The sequence below is a fragment of the Emydura macquarii genome, unplaced genomic scaffold (genome assembly GCF_026122565.2).
Source record: "Emydura macquarii macquarii isolate MOO-44397 ecotype Brisbane River unplaced genomic scaffold, CSIRO-AGI_Emac_v2 contig_2699, whole genome shotgun sequence".
In the NCBI taxonomy this organism is placed as follows: Eukaryota; Metazoa; Chordata; order Testudines; family Chelidae; genus Emydura; species Emydura macquarii.
In genome coordinates this window covers 584243-604646 of record NW_027132836.1, presented here as the reverse complement: position 1 = coordinate 604646, position 20404 = coordinate 584243, and the positions used below count along the sequence as shown (strand labels likewise).

The following is a 20404-nucleotide window of genomic DNA, read 5'->3' as shown; positions in this document are numbered from 1 at the left end:
TGATTGGCCCTCTGATGACACAGACCCGCCCCCATTGGACGGCGAAGGACGTAAACTCTGTGTCTGAAACGAATGCGCCCATTGGTTGGAAGAAAAACTGCACCTTGTGATTGGTTAAGAAGGCAGCGCCGCGAATTATGACTGGCCGAGAGTGAACTTCAACTGGGATTGGCTAGGATTGGAGCTGGTCTAGGTAATTGGTTAGAAGGGGAACCTCTGTTTTCTGATTGGTCTATTTCAGAGGGCGGGGGCAATATGCCTCTTTTTCGTTTATCTTGTCCACTTCTCTCTTATTGGCCTCTCCCCGCCCACTTTTTAATCTGATTGGTTTTTTTGTAAACCCCACATACTGGCAAACTGATTGGAACCTTTCCAACCAATCGTGGGGCAACTTTCCTTCCTGTGGCGCAGGATGTGCCGATGGCAGATGACAGCTCTGCTGGCGTTGGTTCTTCTCCCCTTCCCCTCCTCCCAAACTTGTACGGTTTTGGCGCCGACTGGCTGGGCCTGAATTCGCTGCAACCAATCAGAGTTTGGATAGCTTTAGCGCCTGATGGTCTCTTTAGGAGGCGGAAGAGAGCGAGGCTGCGATTGGTTTAGGGTGGGTGGTGTAGCGATTCGAATCTCATTGGCAGGGCGGGACTAGGGAGGTGAGCCGGGGTGGGACCGGTGAGCGGGTAAATAGTAAAGTAAGTGAAGGAGGGGGTGAGTGGCTGGTAACCCCCCCCCCCCACCCGGGGGCGGGTCTGGCTGGGGGACATCTCTCCCCTGGGTGGGGTACCAGGGTGGGGGATGTAGGGGGCCAGGAGGTGCTGGGGAGGCGGAGGCCTCTGGGGAAAGCTTAAGGGTGCTGGGAGGTTCGCATGATGCATGCCCTCCTAGGCCTGGCCAGTGGGTCCTTCCGTGGGGAGGGAGTGCAGTCTAGGGACCTAGTTATCTGTGTTATGGAAGCGCCGAAGGGATGTGCTAGGCGCTGTACATAGTAAGACATGGAACGTGTCTCTAAGTAGGCAAGAGATGAACAAAGAGGGGGAGAAAAGGATTTTATTCCTATTCTACAGCTGGGAAAACGTGTGAGCCTGGCACTTTAACCACAAGAAAATCCCTCTCTGACTAGAAGTTAAGAGGAAAGCAGCTGCCATGTGAACAGAGACCTGCTAGTTGTAATAATAGCCACATTGCTAATGGGAACACTTACTGCAAAGGGTCCCAAACTGCTTCCCAGATCCCCTTGCATACACTAGACCGGTGTCCATTTCACTCTAATGATGAGAATGCAAAATACTGAATAGCAAATGAGTGAACAAACAAGTTTTTTAAAAAGAAGGAGAATGCCTCACTGGATACCTACAGTTCCTTTGAGACGTGTGGTTTAATTTTAACTCTGCTACAACCTAAAAATAATTGCAGTGCATTTTGTAAAGGGAGTAGATTCTTTAAGAGGCCTGAATGCAGCTCTCTGCTCTTAAACCTGAGATGCCTGTTTGCATAGGCAGTACTGGATGAGCAAATTACTAAGGTTCCATGTGGTGGCTGTTTAACAGCACACAGTCACGGTACTTGACTGTTCAGACAGGGAGTAAAGCTGAACAGTTTAATTAATTGGAAGGGCAATTTTAACTTCATTAATATCTTTTTAAAAAGTAAATTGCAAAATGATTTTAAAAAATGCTCTTGAACTTGGCTCCATAGAAATAATGGCGAAGTATAAGCAACGCCGGCGGAAGCTGCAGGCCCGAGCAAAACTTCTAATGAAAAAAAAGGGCGATGTCACTAAACTCCAGTGCTTGAGTCCTCTCCCTCAAAGGTAAGCTCACATTACATTTAGTTTTTCTCATTAACCCAATTCATAGGTCCATTGCTAGTTCCAAACAATACATTGAATCACAGAAACTGGAGATGGAGGATACTTGTTATGTTCCATCTATTTCATGGCCTGGCTGCTACAGAATTGTTCCGTCTGGTACATCTTCCAATATCCTGTTCAGTCTAATTTTAAATGCTTCAGGAATTGGGCTTGGAAAAGAGTTATCACAAAATCTCAGCAATTAGAGCCTGGAAAAATCTTTTGGGAAGGTCTTATTCCTTTGCCAGCGCAGGAATATTCTCTACAATGTAACACAATCTTTCCTACCATCCCCTTCCCCAACACTGATGTTTACTCCAAATTCACCTGTTATATTTGACACTTCTAAATTATCAACTGATTGACTGCATTTACATTTTTGGATGGCTAAAATGATGTATTTACTTGTATAGTTGAATTTGAAATTTTTTTCTTCCACAGGTTATTGGATAGTCTTCCTCCAAATACCCGCCACAGCCAAAGTAGCACTTTCTCAATCTGGCCAGTAGCCCTCCCCAGTGTAAAAGATGCAGTAAGGCCCTTGGCAATGACAGCATTGTCTTTGTACTGGTGGTGCCAAAACAGTGTTGCACAGGTATGTTTTCTAAATCTCTATTTCTAAATCTCAGCCTGTGTGAGATTACCATAGTGCTCTGTGCATGTGTACTGCATCTAACTCCAAAATTAAGGTGAAAGTTTAATTCTGGTTATTTGAGAATCTGTCTAGTGAAAGATTTGGAAGGAATTATTAAAATTCAAGTGGAGGTATCTGTTGGAGGAATAGGTATGGTAAAAATAACCAAAATTACTGTGAAAATGAGATTATATGTGAAGTTGGAGACTTTAATACAATATTCAGAGGATTTGCAATGACATAGGTCTCAGTTTGCAACTCTTAATACCCTAGGAAATGTTAGTGCATGACCTTGATGGGTCAGACAAAAAACATATTGTGGAGTTCAGGATTAAAATTAGAGACCTTATTGAGAAACTGCAGGACAACACCTTTCCAAAGAAACATGGCCCAACCTTCACTTCCTTATGATTTAGGAGTTTACAGCACCTGCAACCTTCAAAATTAGCAAATTATAAGATGAGATCTTATGAATGTAACAAGCCTGCTTTTCTGGTGTACACTGATAAAAGGATGGGAAAGGGGGAAAAAATGAAACAGCAGATTTGAATACAATCAGAAGACTTTTCAATGACTTTCAATGGGAGTTGTGCTCCCAAGTCACTTAGGTGCTTAGGTGCATTGTGTTTAACTCTAGTTTCTTTGTGATGCTTAGAGTTATGAAGTCATCAAAGACACCATATTTCCTTCGCGCCTCTACTTACGGCAGCTGAACGTGCTGAGGCAACAGGTGGAAAAGCTGGAAATTGAATTTTCCAGACTACAAGGAGTGCTCCAGGTCAGTCAGATGTCACAGTACCATTAGCAACGTGATTATTCTTGCATTTGCCTAAGCCAATGGTTTTCAGCATGTGATCCACAGATCCCTGAGCATCTGCAGACTATGTCTAAGGTTTCCAAAGGGGTCAGCACCTCCATTCAAAATTTTTGAGGGGTCCACAAATGAAAAAATGTTGAAAAACAGTAGCCTAAGCATTTAAAGATCTGTGGTCAGTGATGGAGACTAAAAGTGTGTTTGTGCTGTGTATATGCTACTTGAAGGGACACCATTAACTTGATATCCAGTCATTTTAAACAAAAAATTCCTGTTCTTCAAAGATGCTTTTTCTATCCCCTATGGCTGTGTGAAAGACTTGTTCAAACAGGTTGAATAAGGCCCTGATCCAGCAATGGGACTTTGTGTGCCACGCTGATTATACACAGAGCAAAGCACTGTTTAAATGCACAAAGTACACACTCTGGAAAAATAGATAAATGTTTTGCTCATCTCTCCAACTTACAATGACTTAAGATGGTGTTTGTGACAATGGTAGATAAAATATTTTCAAAAAGAAGTGAATTTTTAAAAAAAGATCTTCATTGAGTTTTGGCAATGTTTGTTCGTAATGTTCCGTAGTAAAAGATGCAATTTAAATGAAAGCTGCAGCCTTACTCCATGCAGAGAGACCACCATGTTCATGTGGAGCCACACCAAATTCAGGGGAGCACACGCAGGACAAGGAGAGTGGGGTCTGAGTCACTGTTTGAAATTTTCTGCTTTTTTAAAAAGTCTCCAGCCCATAACAATTCCTGAAGACAGGAACTATTATTACTTATGGTCCTAAATATTTCCCCCTGCTGCTTGTCTAGTAGAATATAATTGGGTCACACCTACATATAAACAAAAGTAGGGAATGTTCTCCAATTTTTGATGGTCAAATGAATTTAGTCAATGGAACTTGTGCCCCCACAGAGATGCTTTTGAAAATCCCACCCTATTATGGAATAGAATTGCTAGAGAAATGTATAAGTTCAGGTTTGGAAATTATATGGCCTATGTAAATAAAATATATCTTGCATTTCTTTAGCTCCTTTCACTGCAAAACATTTCATGTACCCTAGGCATACAGCATCACGGAAATGCAAACATCTTGGGGCTGGAGAACAGTAGTTAACCAGCTGGATGGTCACTCCAATAACAAGCACATCAAGGGCCTGGCATCCTGGATCAGTGGAAGATATGAACTCCATTCCCTAAACTTTCCTATTCTTTAAACAATGAATTGAATGTTTTTTATTTTGTCTTTTTTTTTCCCTCCTCAGATGAATGGGACTGTTATCAGTTCCTCAGAAAACTCTCCATGCCAAAGGTGCAATAAACCATTACTAGCTGTTCCTGTCGGTGCACTTATGAGCCTGGCAGAGCCAGTATCCCTGCCTTCTGCAGGAGTGCTACAGCCTGCATCTGCACCCACTCCACCTCCACCACCCCCTCTTCCTCCTCCACCACCACCACCTGCACCTGTGCTACTCAAAAGGGGCAATGGCACAAAAGCATTTCAGGTAGAGAGTAATAGAATTATTGTATTTCTTCAGTTGGTCTTTGATGGGTTTTGGTATGAAGTGAGGGAAAGATATATCTTATGAGAGCTATGCAATTAGCTGATTCTATCCTTTGTTCCAACTTCCCCTTGTTTTCAGGCTACATCAGTAAAAGATGGACCCATACAAATAACTCTCAAGGATCTACTGAATGTGAAACTAAAGAAGACACAAAATTACACAAAAACAGAACAGGTAAACTCAAGGACATGTAGGTAACTGTGTAACTGGATAACGCAGTTCTGGGGAAACCCTGCCTGCTAGCAAACCAGTGTGTTCCACTGTGTGTTGGTGGGAGCCTCATGCAGCAGTTGCAGAACCCCTATGTCCTGTGGAGCCCAGCTCCATAGGGGCTCTGTGCACACTGGGAATCTGAGTACAGGATTAATGGTTCTGCTGTGCAAATATACTTTTTCTTCCCTCAAGTCTGAAGTAGTAGCTGTGGAGTAACTCTTTTGCTTGGGTATGGGGAAAGATTGCTGTCCATGCATAGCCCGTTTGGTTGGATTGTTTACTATACCCAGGATTTGTGTTTTGAAGTTCTGTTCTAACAAAAATAATGATTGCACTCCTGGCTAAATAAACAAACATTTGCCAAGTCAAGAAATCTTTTTTGTTGTTCAGCCTCAATTGGTATACAGATATAGGTCTAATGAAATTAATGGGGGTTAGGTGCCTAAATACCTTTAAGAATCTGGGCCATAGAGACCAGAATCATAATCCTGACCTTTCTTGGCTTCTGCAAAACTTCTCTTGTTCTCATTTAGAACCATGCATTGAATTTTTCAGGCCACAGTGTTAACCAAGGTTGATGCCTATACTCTGCTCAGCTGAAAAATTGCATTTGACAGTTCAACTCTCGAACACCCTCCTAAAAATTAACTTAAGCACCACCTGTTTCTCCTGCCTCAAGCAATACTCCCTACTGAATTGCTGAATATCTGCTATGACCTTTGATCTTTTCCATCTCATGTGTGGGCTGTTTGTTTTAAATAATGTATGCATTTGTATTCTTAGCCACTCTATTTTTTGCTTAGGTTGCCTTTTATAGTTCTAGACAAAACATTTTGGGGTAATGATGTTAACTGAACTACTTTATTAATTGGATTTAATACATTATGAAAAATGTTAGATTTCAGCTAATAATCATAGTTAGTAGATCTGAGTAAATCTTCAAAGTGCTTTAAACATTGGATTAAATCTATATCTAATGTAAAGTTCATTCAAAAACTTCAGTGGGCTCTCAGCAAAGATGAATTTGGGCTCATCAGCTGATTCATTCTATCTCTAAGTCTGCAGTAAGATACATGAGTAAATATTGCTATCCTAACTTTGCTGGTGTGGAATTTTAGGCAGAGAAGTTAAGTTAAGAGAAGTTAAGTTAAGAGAAGTTAAGGGTCATACAGAGAGCCAGGGTCAATGCATGGTGTGTTCTATTTTAGTTTAGAGCAATAGCATCAGCTTTCCTATAGCTTTATGAATGTGTGAATTTTAACCATATATGGATATTTTTCCTTGTACAATGTATGTACAGGAGTCTTCCATAAAATGGCTATTTTTGTCTAAGACACATCAAATCTTAATGACTCAAAACAGCCGATGAGCCATAGTGCACTAAAAACGTGAAGTATAAATATTTAATAGGTTGTATGTTCAGTGCGGCCTTTTAAAATGTATTTTTGATAACATTTTTCTTTTTAACTTTAGGCAGGATCACCAATGAAGAAACACAGGGCATTAATTACAGTCTCTGATTTACAAAGCATTAATCTGAGACCTAAATCCAAACTCCCACCAGCTCCCATTATGAACCTCTTAATGTAAGGAACTTTCTACATTCTTTGATGTCCTACTGGGAAATTATAATATATGTTCAGAATAATAATAATCATTGAGAGTACTTGAAAAATATGTTGGTTTTAATATTTTGTTGTTTTTTATCAGCACTCCCAGCAAAAATCAAATAGATCTTAGAAAACATCTTAAAAAAGTCAATATTCAGAGGTAACTTCCTTTCTGTTTTCTTTTATTTTCTAACTAATCAGAAATCTAAGAATAATGCCCCCTACAATTTTTATGATCTCTTCAGGAGTCCTGGTGGAACTCCATTAACTAACAAAGAGAACGTGGAAACCGGCACAGGATTGACGCCAATAATGACACAGGCACTGAGGCGCAAATTTCAGGCAAGGCTTTGCGTTTAAGCCAGCTTCTTGTTGCATAAAGTTTTGATCAGAGTTTTAAAAACCCAATGTAAGATTTTATTCCAAAATATTATTTAACTAGCTTGATAGTGCCATTAATGTGCATGGCACTTGGCAGACATACAAGATGTCAGTGGGAGGTGAAAGCCCTTGGTGCCTCACACAGCTGAGCCCATAATTACTAATACTCATAATAGTGACACTTATCTCTAATAAAACTTTTCACGCATAGATCTTAGAGTTTTATAAAGGAGGGTCATTATTCCCATTTTACAGATGAGAAAACAGCCATAGAAAGGTGATATGACTTGCCCATGCTTAATCAGAGGGTCATGGGCAGAGCTGGGAATAGTAAGCCTGGTCTCCTGATAACCAGCCCACTGCCTCATGCTACCTACCACTCAATTAACATATGTACAGTACTTTGAGAATATATAGCATGCTAAAAGTGCTAAATTTTATTTGTAGTGTACAAAACAAACTTGAATCTTTTAATTTAATTCAAAGTACAACCAAGTGCTCAACATAGATGCGCAAGGCAGTATTGCAGGATTTTTCATCAAAGTGGACTCTGAATGCTCCTACCTGAGGGAAAACACCCTTACAGAGTCTCCTCCTATATTCCCTTCTCCCTTAGTTCTTTTCTCATAGGATTTTAAAATTTAGGAGGAGGAACTGAGGTGATTAGGGTTGCATGGCATTTCTATAACTGTGGTGCCAAACATTTGGGGCTCATGTGAGGTTGGGCTCCTATAAGGTGATGCTTTCAGAGGTCTCCGAGGCTCAGTGATTGCAGGAGCACACCCTACAAGTGGAACTATGCAGAGGGTTGAAAGAACCATAACTATCATGTTAGCAGTTTTTTGGGCATCATCTTGGGGAAAAAAAAGATAAACATAAGACTGCTGTTGACACTGGAAAGAAACTGAGGATTAAAACTGTTTTACATGTTAAGAATCCTCTTTGTCTAGGTGTTCGCTTACACTTAGGATGCAGTGGATAAGAATTACCCACTAGTAAGTATATAATTATTACTGAAACTTAAAATCTAAAGTCTAACTTTGTTCTTGTTTTAACAGATGGCTCACCCAAAGACTCCCTCTCCAGCTCGGTTACATACTGCAAGCAGCTTTGATGAGCAGAACTAAACCTGAGCTGCAATATTTTTGTCAGTTGAGGGTCAGGTAGCTACTTGTCTAAGCCCAATTTTATATTACTAAGGGTAATTGTTATTTTAAGTAAGTTTAGCACACACAAAAAATGCCATTTTGATGGTCCCCAAGATGGGAAGTCTTCTATCCACAGAAGTACAGCCTTCCCCAGAATGTCCTTCTAATATGCCTCAATCTTGAGACGGAGGTACCTCTTCAAAGGATGAGAAGACAATGAAGTCTCTTTGGTCCTTTGGAACCTTGACTTCTGCTGAAACTTCCAAAAAGTGTTGTCCTTTTCTGATATAGATGCATATGAACTAGGAAGTAATTTAAATTTAATTTACATTTTTTAAAAGATGACTTTGGCAGTATTTGTGATGTTCGAGAAAAAGAAATTCAAAAGAGGAAGTGATTTAGGACTCCAGTAACAAATAAGTTTACAAAAGTTTTTATAAATAATAGTTATGTGGCTCAATAAGAAAGTATAATTACAGTTTTCCAGCATGTACCCTTTTGGTTTGTGTTTATATTAATATACCCAGTTTGAGATAGCACTGTTTAGTGCTTAGAGCCAGAGGACTAGAAGTGAGGAACTCCTAAGTTCCTGGCTGTCCCACTGACTTCCTGTGTTACCTTCAGCAGGGTCACTAAATGTGTCTCAATTTCCCCATCTGCAAAATTTGGCTTATGATACTGACCTCACAGGAAGATTGTGATAATTAACTAATAATGAAGTGCTTCAAAATGGAAAGCTCAGAGGACTTAATTGGTATTATAGGAATTGAATTAATGTTGGTTCCTAAACAAGTATGTCATTACCATAAGCCACCTTAAACTCCTTCTGCTAATATCCAGTCTTATTTATTATAATTAGTACGTTTACACTGCATATATTCCCTCTTTGATTACACATTTCCTATTGTATTAACTATGTAAACCTCAATAGTATCTAGCCTCTGTATACTGTATGTTTCCAAAACAGCTACAGTTTTAACTTGAAATTAAGCCACTAAAAAGCCCTGATCCTTCTTTTTATATATAAAAATAAACATGAATGTTGACAGGCTGGAGTTTATTTCCTTTTGATTGATTATGCAAAGTTTCAAGGGGGAATGAGGTGGAAGAAGTGGAAATTCCTTCTACTCAAATTCTGCTTGATCTGGCTTCTGCTAGTTGCAGTAGAAAGATCCATCAGACCTGTTGCTCTGTTCCATAACCTAGAAAGGTCACCCCATTGCTCGCTGGAAGGCTTACGGTGCTAGACAATTGTTTGCAGGCCCGTTGTGGAAGTTGGGCTCCCCGGGGACATATTTCCTCTGGGTTGTGGTGCGGGTGATTTGAAGGAGAGTTGCTGGATGCAAGTCTCCTGGTCTAGTCTCTCTCCTCGTGGTGCTGCTGTTTGATAGGGCAGCACCCATCTGCTCCCTGAACATCTTCCCTGCTTTAGTGCTTTCCCCCATCTCCTCCTCTCCGCCACTTCATTCACCCACACAACGCAACCCACGTGGCTCCGGCAGCCGAGTGTGAGGGCAAGGTGAGGGCAGCTGCGTTTCCAGCGCTCAGCGTCGCCCGGAGCGGTGAGCGTGCGCAGTAACACCATCGGCGTCTTCGCTGTTACCGCGCATGCTCTGCCGTGGCGCATGCTCAGTAGTAGCTCCGCTCCCACCCGCCCCTCCATGTCTCCCGGACAGGGAGCTGCTGCGCGCGGAGGGATGACCGTGCCGGTGAGCCTGCGGGAGCTGCTGCTGGGCGGGGCGGAGGAGGGCGGGGGTGACGGCGGCGGGAAGGGCGCCCCGGCCCCCGGGGAGAAGGAAAAGGAGAAGGAGCAGGAGCTGTGCGTGGTGGGCATCTTCGGCAAGACGGCCCTGCAGCTGAGCTCCGAGAAGGCAGCGCTGGTGAGCACCGTCTGCGACCGGCAGGTCTTCCCCCTCTTCCAGCGGGAGAGCGCGGGGCCGGGCGGAGCCGAGCCCGGGGCTGGCGGGGAGCCCCAGGCCGGAGAAGGGGAGCCCGACGCCCAGGACTACAACCTGCTGCAGGCCTATTACAGCCAGGAGAGCAAGGTGCTGTACCTGGTGCTCACCTCCATCTGCGACACCCCGCAGCTGCTGCAGGCCTGCAGGGACCTCAGCGCCGGGGACGCCAGGGGCTCGGGGCTCGGCCACCCCCCGGGCAGCCCGGCCCCGCTGCCCCATGCCGAGGCCCATGAGTTCTGGAAGCACCAGGAGAAGCTACACTGCCTGAGCCTCCTCTACCTCTTCTCCGTGTGCCACATCCTGCTGCTGGTGCACCCCACCTGCTCCTTCGACATCACCTACGACCGTGTCTTCAGGGCCCTGGACGGGCTGAGGCAGAAGGTGCTGCCCTCCCTCAAAGCTGCCATCAAGGACTGCCCGGTTGGCAAGGAGTGGAAACTCAACTGCAGGCCGTGCCCGCCCCGCCTTCTCTTCCTCTTCCAACTTAATGGGGCCCTGAAGGTGGACCCCCTACCAGGCAGGGGGCAGGACCTCTGCAGCCAGCTGGAGAAGCCCCCACCCAAGAAACATTCGCCCAAGAGGAGGCTGCAGCATGCCCTGGAGGACCAGATCTACCGCATCTTCCGTAAGAGTCGGGTGCTGACCAACCAGAGCATCAACTGCCTTTTCACTGTGCCTGCTAACCAGGCCTTTGTCTACATTGTGGCCGGTGGGGCTCAGGATGGAGAGGATCCTGTGGCCATGCTGCTGGAGCAGCTCAGGAGCAATTGCACCACGAAAGAGACGGATTCCTTGCTGGCACCCACCTTGGTGGGGCCCAGGAGATACCAGATGATGAGGCATGGCAGGCAGCAGCTATCCTTCCATGTTGAGAGTAGCAGTAGCAGCTCCAGCTCCTCTGGGCAGCTGGTGGACTGCACCCTCAAGGAGTTCCTGTGGCAGCATGTGGAGCTGGTGCTAAGCAAGAAAGGCTTCGATGACAGCGTGGGGAGAAATCCTCAGCCCTCTCACTTTGAACTTCCTACTTATCAGAAGTGGGTTGCTGCAGCTCAGAAATTATATGAAGTGGCCATTGAGGGGAAAGATGATGACCCAGCTTCCCTCACTGGGGAACTGACCTCCAAAATTATGGGCAGCATCAAAGTCTTGGAAGGGTACCTAGATATAGACACCAAGTTTTCTGAAAACCGTTGCCAAAAGGCTCTCCCCATGGCTCACAGTGCCTACCAGTCCAACCTGCCCCATAACTACACCATGACAGTTCATAAGAATCAGCTGGCACAAGCCTTGCGTGTGTACAGCCAACATGCCCGGGGACCAGCCTTTCACAAGTATGCCATGCAACTTCACGAAGACTGTTACAAGTTCTGGAGCAATGGGCATCAGCTCTGTGAGGAGCGAAGTTTAACTGATCAGCACTGCGTGCATAAATTTCACTTACTCCCAAAATCAGGTAACTAAGCTCAGTTGTGTTAGGATCCTTTTTTGCAGTTTACCTTTACAAGTTTTAAGCCGTAAAATGTTTTCCTATCTGACTGACCATCACATTTTAAAACTGGCTTTATTTTAAAAGAGATACCATTAAGTATCATGAATCATAGACTATAAAAATCAATCTTGTGTCTGATTTTAATGTTTATGAAAGGTGCAGGATTTATGGGTCTAGACAAGATTCCATTTCTTTATTTATTGAAGGGATAGTTATAGCAAAGGTGGTGGTGTAGCCTTCCCCTATTTTGCCCTGATAATTTGCCTAATTCTGATTGGGAGTGACCACTCCAAGGAATTGAAAATAGTTGAGTTTCCATGGTCTGTTCAGTTCTTGTTGTGTACAGACTACCAGTTGTGATGGTGTTGTATGCAATGTATATATATGGGATGGGACCAGCAAACTAATTTCATAGAGGACAGAAAACAGTAATCAGATGGTTGTAACATGTTATTAGAACCACTTATCTAGAGTTAAAGGCTCCATACTCTATTATCAGTCCTTCGTGCCATCCATTTCCCCCCATATGTAACTTTGATTTAAAAAAAACAAACCCTAATTGCTACTTGGTGTGAATAAGGATTGCAGGATTGGGCCCATTATTAGCTGAATTCTCTCCATGCTAGTTGGACATACATCCTTTCTAGCAGGAAGCATATTTAAGAAAGATGGTTTCCTAGAGAGGAGCAAATAGTATTTTAAAGATCAGTATATGTAGAGTTGTACTGTTCAATGAATAGAAATTGCAAGGTAGATGTATATGCGTGCGTGTGCGTGTCACTGCCAGAAGAAACATTTGTTCTTTCAAGCAAGACCTAGTAAAGTGTCATGGTTGAGAACTAGCTGCACCTTTGAATCTGTTTGAGAGCATCCCGATATGAGTTAGTCTGGGCAAGAGGATTAACACAATTCTCACACTCGTAAATCTGGATGCTGGGTTACAGCACCCTGTGTACCACCCATGATTACTCTGCAGCCACAGCTGAGTTCAGTGCCTGTGATTAACACAACGAGAGTCCTATAGCACCTTAAAGACTAACAAATTTCTGTGGGCATAAGCTTTTGTGGGCTACAGTCCACTTCGTCAGATGCACCTGACGTCATGCATCTGATGAAGTGGGTTGGCAGGTGCATCTGGCGAAGTGGATTGCAGCCCACTAAAACTTATCCTTGATCTCTTTGTCTCTAGGGATTGGGGTTCAGTCTACTCCCCAGCAGTCTGTGCCTCACTTTCTCCTGTCTTTCAGAGACCATCTTCTTATCCATCCAGACTTCTGTATTCCAGTTTCCTCTGCTTGAATCACCCTTTGGGGGACTTCCAACCCTCATCTGCAAGCCAGACTATTGAACTCAGCTTGGTTAGAGAGAAAACTACATTTAATCATAAATTATTACATAGCAGCTCCACATCCTGCACAACAAGCAATTGGCAAGGAAAGCCAGCTCAGTGTGTACACAGCTTTTGTAACTGGTTGTATAACAAACACAGGGAAGGGGAAAATTGCATGATAAATTGGCGTTGTTGGAAAGTAACTTGGGGGTGAGGGGAAAGTATGAAGAGATTATTGCAGAAGAGGATCGAAGGTAGTCAAATTAACAAGCAACTCTGCAGATGGGGTGAAGCAAACATGAATTAATCTTGTTACTTTTTCAGGGGAAAAACCAGAGCCAGATAGAAATCCTCCAGTGTTATATCACAACAGCCGGGCTCGCTCCACTGGTGCCTGTAACTGTGGAAGAAAACAAGCACCCCGGGATGATCCCTTTGATATCAAAGCAGCCAATTATGACTTCTATCAGGTAATCATTAGTTTGCCATTTTTTATTCAAAAGGAAATATTCGTATGTATTAAGCCACAGCTGTGCTTGTGCTTTACAAAGAAGGCACAGCTTATCCTGAGAAGTCCAAAGAGAAAGGTAAGAAATGAATTGGTGGTGGTCTATAAATACCTATGGGGGTGAAGAGGAAAAAGTGATTGGAAGCTGAAGCCAGACAAATTCAGACTAAAAATAAGGTGCACATTTTTAATAGCAAAGGTAATTAACTGTAGGAATAATTTGCCTGGGGACGTGGTGGATCCTCCATCACTTGAAAGCTGTAAATCAAGACTGGTTATCTGTCTAAATTATATCTTAAATTTATCTTATAAATTATATGAATTATATATTTTTATATCTGAAATAGAAGTTATAGGCTTGATGCAGGAATTACTGGGTGAAGTTCTATGGCCTGTGTTATGCAGGAGGTGAGATGATGATCATAAAAGTCCCTTCTAGCTTCAGAATATGAGCCTAGTTCTGAGACAGACAAAATAGTTCAGACACAACTAGTACCTGGTGTTCCAAGGAAAGTTACAGCTGGTATGGGAGTACTGCAGAGCCTTTTTTTAAAATGGTCTTTGCATGACTACATTTTAAAGAGGGATTTGAAGGAGGAGAAGTGAGTCCTCTGACTACAAGGAGAGACTTAAGTGAAAAGGGTGGCGTGGGAGACGGATAGCAAGAGAGCAGATAGAAGGGAGGTTTAAACTATTTAAGTACTACTTTTTTCTTATCCTGCTCCTGTAAGACCCAACCAGCTTTTACTCCTGTTGCCTTAACAGCAGTTGAGTACTCAGTATATTGCAGGATCAGACCCAAGCCATCTGAACAGCTTGGTGAACAACCTATTGATTTTCTATGAAAGCAGCGAAGTATGGGCTTTTCTACAATCATAAATTTGTACCACGTTGACTTTACTAGGATAAAAGCCGTACAACTCATTACCTTCCAGTCGGGCGTTCACCAATAACTGTATCAAGGTGTAGCTTGTAAGGGAAGGTATAAGGTGCCTTTATTCCAATATAACTGCATCCTCACTAGGGATTGCACTGATTTTTAACTATTTGTGTAGAAAATCATATTCCTAACCAAAATAGTTATACTAGTAAAAAAAACAAACAGACTATGTGGACCAGGCCTAAGCATAATGGTTATGTGTACAGTGTCTAGTTCGTTCAGAAGTGATCTGGTTCCCACTTCACCAAAGAGAACCTCTGAATATTTTTTGGGGGGGTTAGGGGGGGCTAGGTTGCATTGACTTGTTAATACTATAGCTTAATATATTAAACTGCATTCAGTTAGTTTTGTGATTCTGAGCTATGTGAACATTGAGACTACAGATGGCAAGTTAACTGTGTTCCATCTTTCACAGCTGCTGGAAGAGAAGTGTTGTGGGAAACTGGACCACATCAACTTCCCAATATTTCAGCCAAGTACACCTGATCCAGCACCAGCAAAGAATGATTCCTCACCTGCCCCTCCAGAAGGAGAAGTTGAGAAAATTAAAGAAAAAGAACCTCAAACCCAGGGAGAGAGCACCAGCCTGAGCTTAGCCCTTAGTCTGGGTCAATCGATGGATAGCCTGGGCACCTACCCAGCGGATCCTCAAGGTGGAGGAGACAATGCAGAGGCTCATGGGCAAGCTGCAGAGTCTAAAAGCGAGAAGAGGCCAAGCTTGGTTGATCGCCAGGCATCCACTGTTGAGTATCTCCCTGGCATGCTCCATTCTAATTGCCCTAAGGGCCTTCTTCCCAAATTCTCTAGCTGGTCATTGGTCAAACTTGGCCCTGCTAAGGCTTATAACTTCCACACAGGCTTAGACCAACAGGGCTTCATCCCAGGAACAAACTACTTAATGCCTTGGGACATTGTTATCAGGACAAGAGCTGAAGATGAGGGAGATCTAGACACTAATTCCTGGCCTGCTCCTAATAAAGCTGTTCCTGGGAAACGAAATGCAGTTGTAATGGGAAGAGGAAGGCGGAGGGATGACATAGCTCGAGCCTTTGTTGGATTTGAATATGAAGATGCACGTGGTCGGAGGTTCATGTGTTCAGGGCCTGATAAAGTCATGAAAGTGATGGGAGGTGGGCCAAAGGAATCTGCTATAAAAGCCCTTAATTCTGATATGCCCTTATACATCCTCTCATCAACTCAGGGACGAGGACTTAAACCATATTATGCTCAGTTTATAAGACTCTTTGTCGTGGTGCCAGATGCTCCACTGCAGATAATCCTGACTCCGCAGGTAAGAAATTAAAAATAGAATCTAGCTATTTCTAAGTGACTAGGAATAGTAAAATATAACGGTAAAAAGTGTATTAAAAACTCTTATTGTGGGACAAAAAGACACAAAAGTAAGGTAGGATCCTTCATCATTGCGTGGGGGGAGGGAGGGTAGATGATCCAAGAAGTTCCTTCCAACCTGAACCAGGATTTAAATAATGTTCTTTAGGTCAATCCAAATTGGTACTGGCCGAAAGTTATTGTTGCCACCAAACCCATTTCACGCAGGCCAGCTTTAGTTCAGTAATTCTCAGCAGACAGACATCCTGTAAACCACCACCGCATTGGGCATGCTTCTTGATATGTTCAGCCAAGGACTGAATGTCCCTTCTCATTCTTTAAGGAGAGTCCCCACAGATAAGGTTTGAGTACAATGGTGGTGTGGGGAAGCTTGTATGAAAATGCACCAGAATAATCTTTGTCTTTTTAAAAATAACTACTGAGCAATGGGAACATAAGAATTAAATATTAAAATGTCTACAAAGAAAAATGATGATTCATGGCTAAAATGGATTTTTATCTTCAATTCTTCTCTGAACTCTGGGGACAAGGAGAATCTGTAGGAGTGAAAAAGATGTCATTTTAATCTATTTCTAGATGCTGGGAAAAGGAAATTGATCTTTAAAATTGATATATGTGCCAATTTACGTCCTTTTATATATATATTTTTAAAGCAATGACTTATGAACAAGATGTGCTTTCCTATAGTTAAGGTTAAGTTTCTGCCACGGGTATTTTTAGTAAAAGTCAGGAACAGATCACGGGCAATAAACAAAAATTCCTGGAAGCCCGCAACCTGTCCTTGACTTTTACTAAAAATACCCTGCGGGAGGAGGGAAAAACAGCTGCCGGGGCTTGCAGCTGCTCCAGCCCCAGGGGGGCTGATCCAATCTAAGCCTGTGCTCCGGGGCTGGCTAGTGGTCAGCTGTTGGGCGGCAGCTCTGGGCCTAACAGCTGCTCCAACCCTGCCCCAGAAGACGTCCTGGAAATCATGGAATCTATGACATCTGTGACAGAATCATATCCTTACCTATAGTATTCTGTCATGGAATAATCTTACCATTTATATAACACTTTGTAAAATAGGGCAGAAATGTTCATGTGTTGGTACCTAATGTATGTAATACAACGCCACTGAAATGCCAGCACACAGTATGTTATACATCATTTGTGGGGAGAAATCATCTACTCCCCTAAAAAATGTCCTGGGATCGTTCATACACCCATGTTCAAGAAAGATTAATTCAAACTGGAATAGAAAAGGGTTACTAGAATGATCTGGGGAATGCGGAGCTTATCTTATGAGGAGACTAAAAGATGTCTTGGTTAGCCTAGTAAAGTGAAGGCTGAGGGGAAGTATGATTGCTGTCTATCAATACATTCAGAAGTAAACATCAGAGATGGAGAAGAGCTATTTGAGCTGTAGGTTAGAAATTCAGAATGTTTCCAATCAGAGGAGTGAGGTTCTAGAACAGCCTTCCAATAAGAGTAGTGGGGGCAAACAACCTACTTAATTTTAAGATGGAGCTTGATAAGTTTAAGAACAGGATCTTATGACTGGACTGCTTGTGATAGCAAGGGACTAGACTCACTGACTTGAGGTCCCTTCCAGTGTTCTATTCCTACAAAGCAAACAGAACCTGTGTTAGAGGAGACCTTAAAAAGACCCACATACTAAACTGTTTTGTGTTTTGCAAGTTCAAGGAGAAGGAGTGATGTGTAAAGACGCACACAGCAGTGAAGTGACACTGCATTTTGTGTTTATAATTGGTAACTTCACTTTAGTGGTTAAGATACAATTTTCTTTCAGACTCACATTTAACTTCCATGCATTTTGCCTGTGTATGTACTACAAGATCAGGCCCAAATGGTGAGTTTCAAAATTCCCCTTCAGGGGTGAAAGTGGATGAAATGGCAGGGAAAATGCTAAATCAGCTAGTGATACTTATGCCAGTAAGTGATATGATTTCTAAGGCCCTTGTCCATCCTGTGAAAATCTAACATGCTGAAGGAAACAATTACAACACATCAGTTTGACATGGTTAAGACACAGCTCAGCCTTCTGGTGCAGTTGATACCAAACAGTATTTTAAGTGCTCTTGAATCATGCTACAGTCCTGAAAAATCTAAGGTGGTAGAACAATTTGAGATCACAGTTGAAACAGTTTAGTCTTGTCTGCACTACAGAGAAGTAACGGGATCCCTAAATAAATTCAGCATCTTGATCACACCGGGGTTTGAGACTTATTTCCTTTCTGGCAAGAACAGCATTTAATTACTGTCTTCTAGAAATGTGCTAAAGTAGCTTCAAACTTTATTTTAGTAGAGACTTACTAGACCAATGTGGATTTAGTTATTTGGGATGGTTTTATTCTAATAGTTAATTTTATCTTTTGAAACACTTAACATATTTCCTACTCTGTTGGTTTTTTTCAGGTTCAACCAGGGCCTCCACCTTGCCCTATATTTTACCCGGAGAAACAGGAAATAACCCTCCCGCCTGATGGACTGTGGGTGTTGCGATTCCCTTACGCTTATGTGACAGACCGTGGACCCTGTTTTCCTCCAAAAGAAAACCAGCAATTAATGAGTTATAAGGTTGTTCGAGGAATACTAAAAGCCATTACGCAATAAGAGTTATTCTGGTACATTGGTCTTGGTTTATGGTGACTTGTTTTCTCAATCCAAATGATGGATTTTGATTCCTGACTGTTGGTACTTAAATAGTAATCACTGCTGGTATAGAAAAACCACTGCATGTAAAGTGAATAGGGTCCAGATTCAGAATAAAGATCTGATCTATCAAAGTGGAGAAAGGAACTTGTGAACTTTCTCTTTTTACCTATTCAGTTTTCATATGTAGGAAATTAAAAAGAGCTGTTTTATCTTTATATGACTGAGCCTGTGTCCATACATGTTTTGATGAGTCGTCAGCATGTCCATAATACATATTTAGAAACTTATATAAAATTTACCCCTGCTTGGAATCAAGCCTTTTATTTGTCAAAAGGAAACTGAGATGAGAAACATTTTCTGCATGTCTAACCTGACTTTTTAAATAAAAAACATGGATCTCTTATTGTGATGTTAACAGAAACTTTGTGTTTGAGTTTGTAAAATGTAATTACAGATATCTTTTATCATTTTTGGATTTGTCTCAATTCCATCAGTCAGGAACTCTGTTCATTGAGGTCAGACTTTTTTTTAAAATATTTTTTAAAACATGTCTACATTTGTGGTCAGAGAACCACATCTTGTTTTTGAAAATTATCTATCCAGTGCCATAGCTATAAGAAATCTGCTTCTACTCCTGAGTCAAGGTTAGGTGTGCTTAAAAATAAAAGACAAAATGATAAAAACTGAAACCCATTCTTAAACAAGTTTAAAAATTAAAAAACAAATAAAACCTAGAAGCACATATCAAAGAATTGGAATTTCTCCTAATTTGCACTCCTATGGTGATTAAAGTACAGAGCTGGAATTGTGAGAAGTGGGTTCTTTTCCCTTCCAATTATTTCTTTATGTTAAGTAATTTATTAAAGTGTCTGGCCTGTTTTCTGAACTATCAGATGTGGATAATATTCCCTCAGTCTCGGAGGAGTGCTGTGTGACTTAATGCATGAAAGTTTAGAAAGTGTTTTGAGATCCTGGAATAGAAGATGCCAGCAGGAGCCAAATTATTAAATTGTCCAAACTGCTTCTTGTGGCAATTTAATAGAGAAACACCAGTAAGAGGGAAGAAATTTGCCTACAGAAACTGAAATGATGTTTAGACTGTTACTGGAAGAAGAGGAAAATTGAACTGGAAACCGAAACAGCTTGTAGCATTTGTAAAATGCCTGTACAAATATCGTATGTGAAAGGTGCTTCTGGAGTATAGTACTTATGTACAAGAACACATTTGTAGAGAGATAAGAGGAGCTGACCCCCTAGAAGGCTTCCTCTCTCCCCCTTCCCCTCCCCCACCCAACTCTGAAATTAAAGGCTTGGTTTTCAGAGTCAATCTTGTATTCAGATTCTGTATATGCTGTCATTGATCGTAAATTACTGAACTTTAAAGAAAGGTAATCAGTTTCATTTGAGGAAAAAAGTGGAGTGGAAATAGTTTATCAAGAATAAAATGGTGTAGATTATGTTGTCACTGTAGAATAACTACCCAGATTTTGCCATAATTGATAAATTCATGCATGGTCAGTACATGCAGACTGGGTTTAGTGCACTTTTACATGTATTAAATGGCCAAAATACAGTTTGCTTCCAATTCAAGCAACAAGAAGCCCTTGAGAGGAGCACTCCCTGCTGGGATGAAATGGGAGCAAACCCTTCACCTATAAGGGATGGGAGGGGGGAATCCCTTCCAAGACATAAGGTCCCCTATGCTGGTGCTAGGTGACAGGGACTGGGGTTTAATCTCCCTCTAAGGATGGGGAAAGAAAGAGATCACAGTCCTCTGATGAAGGGAGGAAGCAAAGTAGAAGTTAATTCTTGGAGGGGGAGGGAAGAGCCCTCTCAGGGGAGACAGAGGCTGGGGCTTTAGTCCCATCTGGTGGGAGGTGATTAATCCACCTCCTGATGCTCTGGGGGCGGGTCCCCTCAGGTAGAGTGGGGGTGAGGTTAATTTCCCTTTTCTGTGTGT

The 20404-nt window shown here is 42.3% G+C and overlaps 1 protein-coding gene across 4 annotated transcripts; it reads left to right on the top strand.

Annotated features, from left to right (window-relative positions):
• The first annotated feature begins 17 nt into the window (after nucleotides 1–17).
• SMG8 (SMG8 nonsense mediated mRNA decay factor) lies at nucleotides 18–20209 on the top strand. Of its 4 annotated transcripts, XM_067565769.1 has the most exons (11): nucleotides 475–601; nucleotides 1693–1807; nucleotides 2288–2441; nucleotides 3136–3258; nucleotides 4563–4802; nucleotides 4941–5036; nucleotides 6549–6661; nucleotides 6786–6845; nucleotides 6931–7027; nucleotides 8125–8229; nucleotides 13316–13408. In XM_067565769.1, exons 2-10 carry the CDS (start codon nucleotides 1698–1700, stop codon nucleotides 8191–8193), a joined length of 1062 nt encoding a protein of 353 aa, XP_067421870.1. In that variant the 5' UTR covers nucleotides 475–601; nucleotides 1693–1697; the 3' UTR covers nucleotides 8194–8229; nucleotides 13316–13408. The 4 variants fall into 4 exon arrangements, with proteins under 4 accessions (XP_067421869.1, XP_067421870.1, XP_067421868.1 ...); XM_067565768.1 differs by lacking the exons at nucleotides 475–601; nucleotides 13316–13408 and adding an exon at nucleotides 18–193 and having other exon boundaries at nucleotides 8125–9259; XM_067565767.1 differs by lacking the exons at nucleotides 475–601; nucleotides 13316–13408 and adding an exon at nucleotides 665–689 and having other exon boundaries at nucleotides 8125–9259.
• The last annotated feature ends 195 nt before the right edge of the window (nucleotides 20210–20404 follow it).

Coding starts and splice junctions, on each gene's coding strand:
- SMG8 (XM_067565766.1), top strand. CDS start 9,840: ATGCTCAGTAGTAGCTCCGCTCCCACCCGCCCCTCCATGTCTCCCGGA. Junction 11,626..13,315: donor TCACTTACTCCCAAAATCAG/GTAACTAAGCTC, acceptor TTACTTTTTCAG/GGGAAAAACCAGAGCCAGAT. Junction 15,731..18,204: donor AGATAATCCTGACTCCGCAG/GTAAGAAATTAA, acceptor GGTTTTTTTCAG/GTTCAACCAGGGCCTCCACC.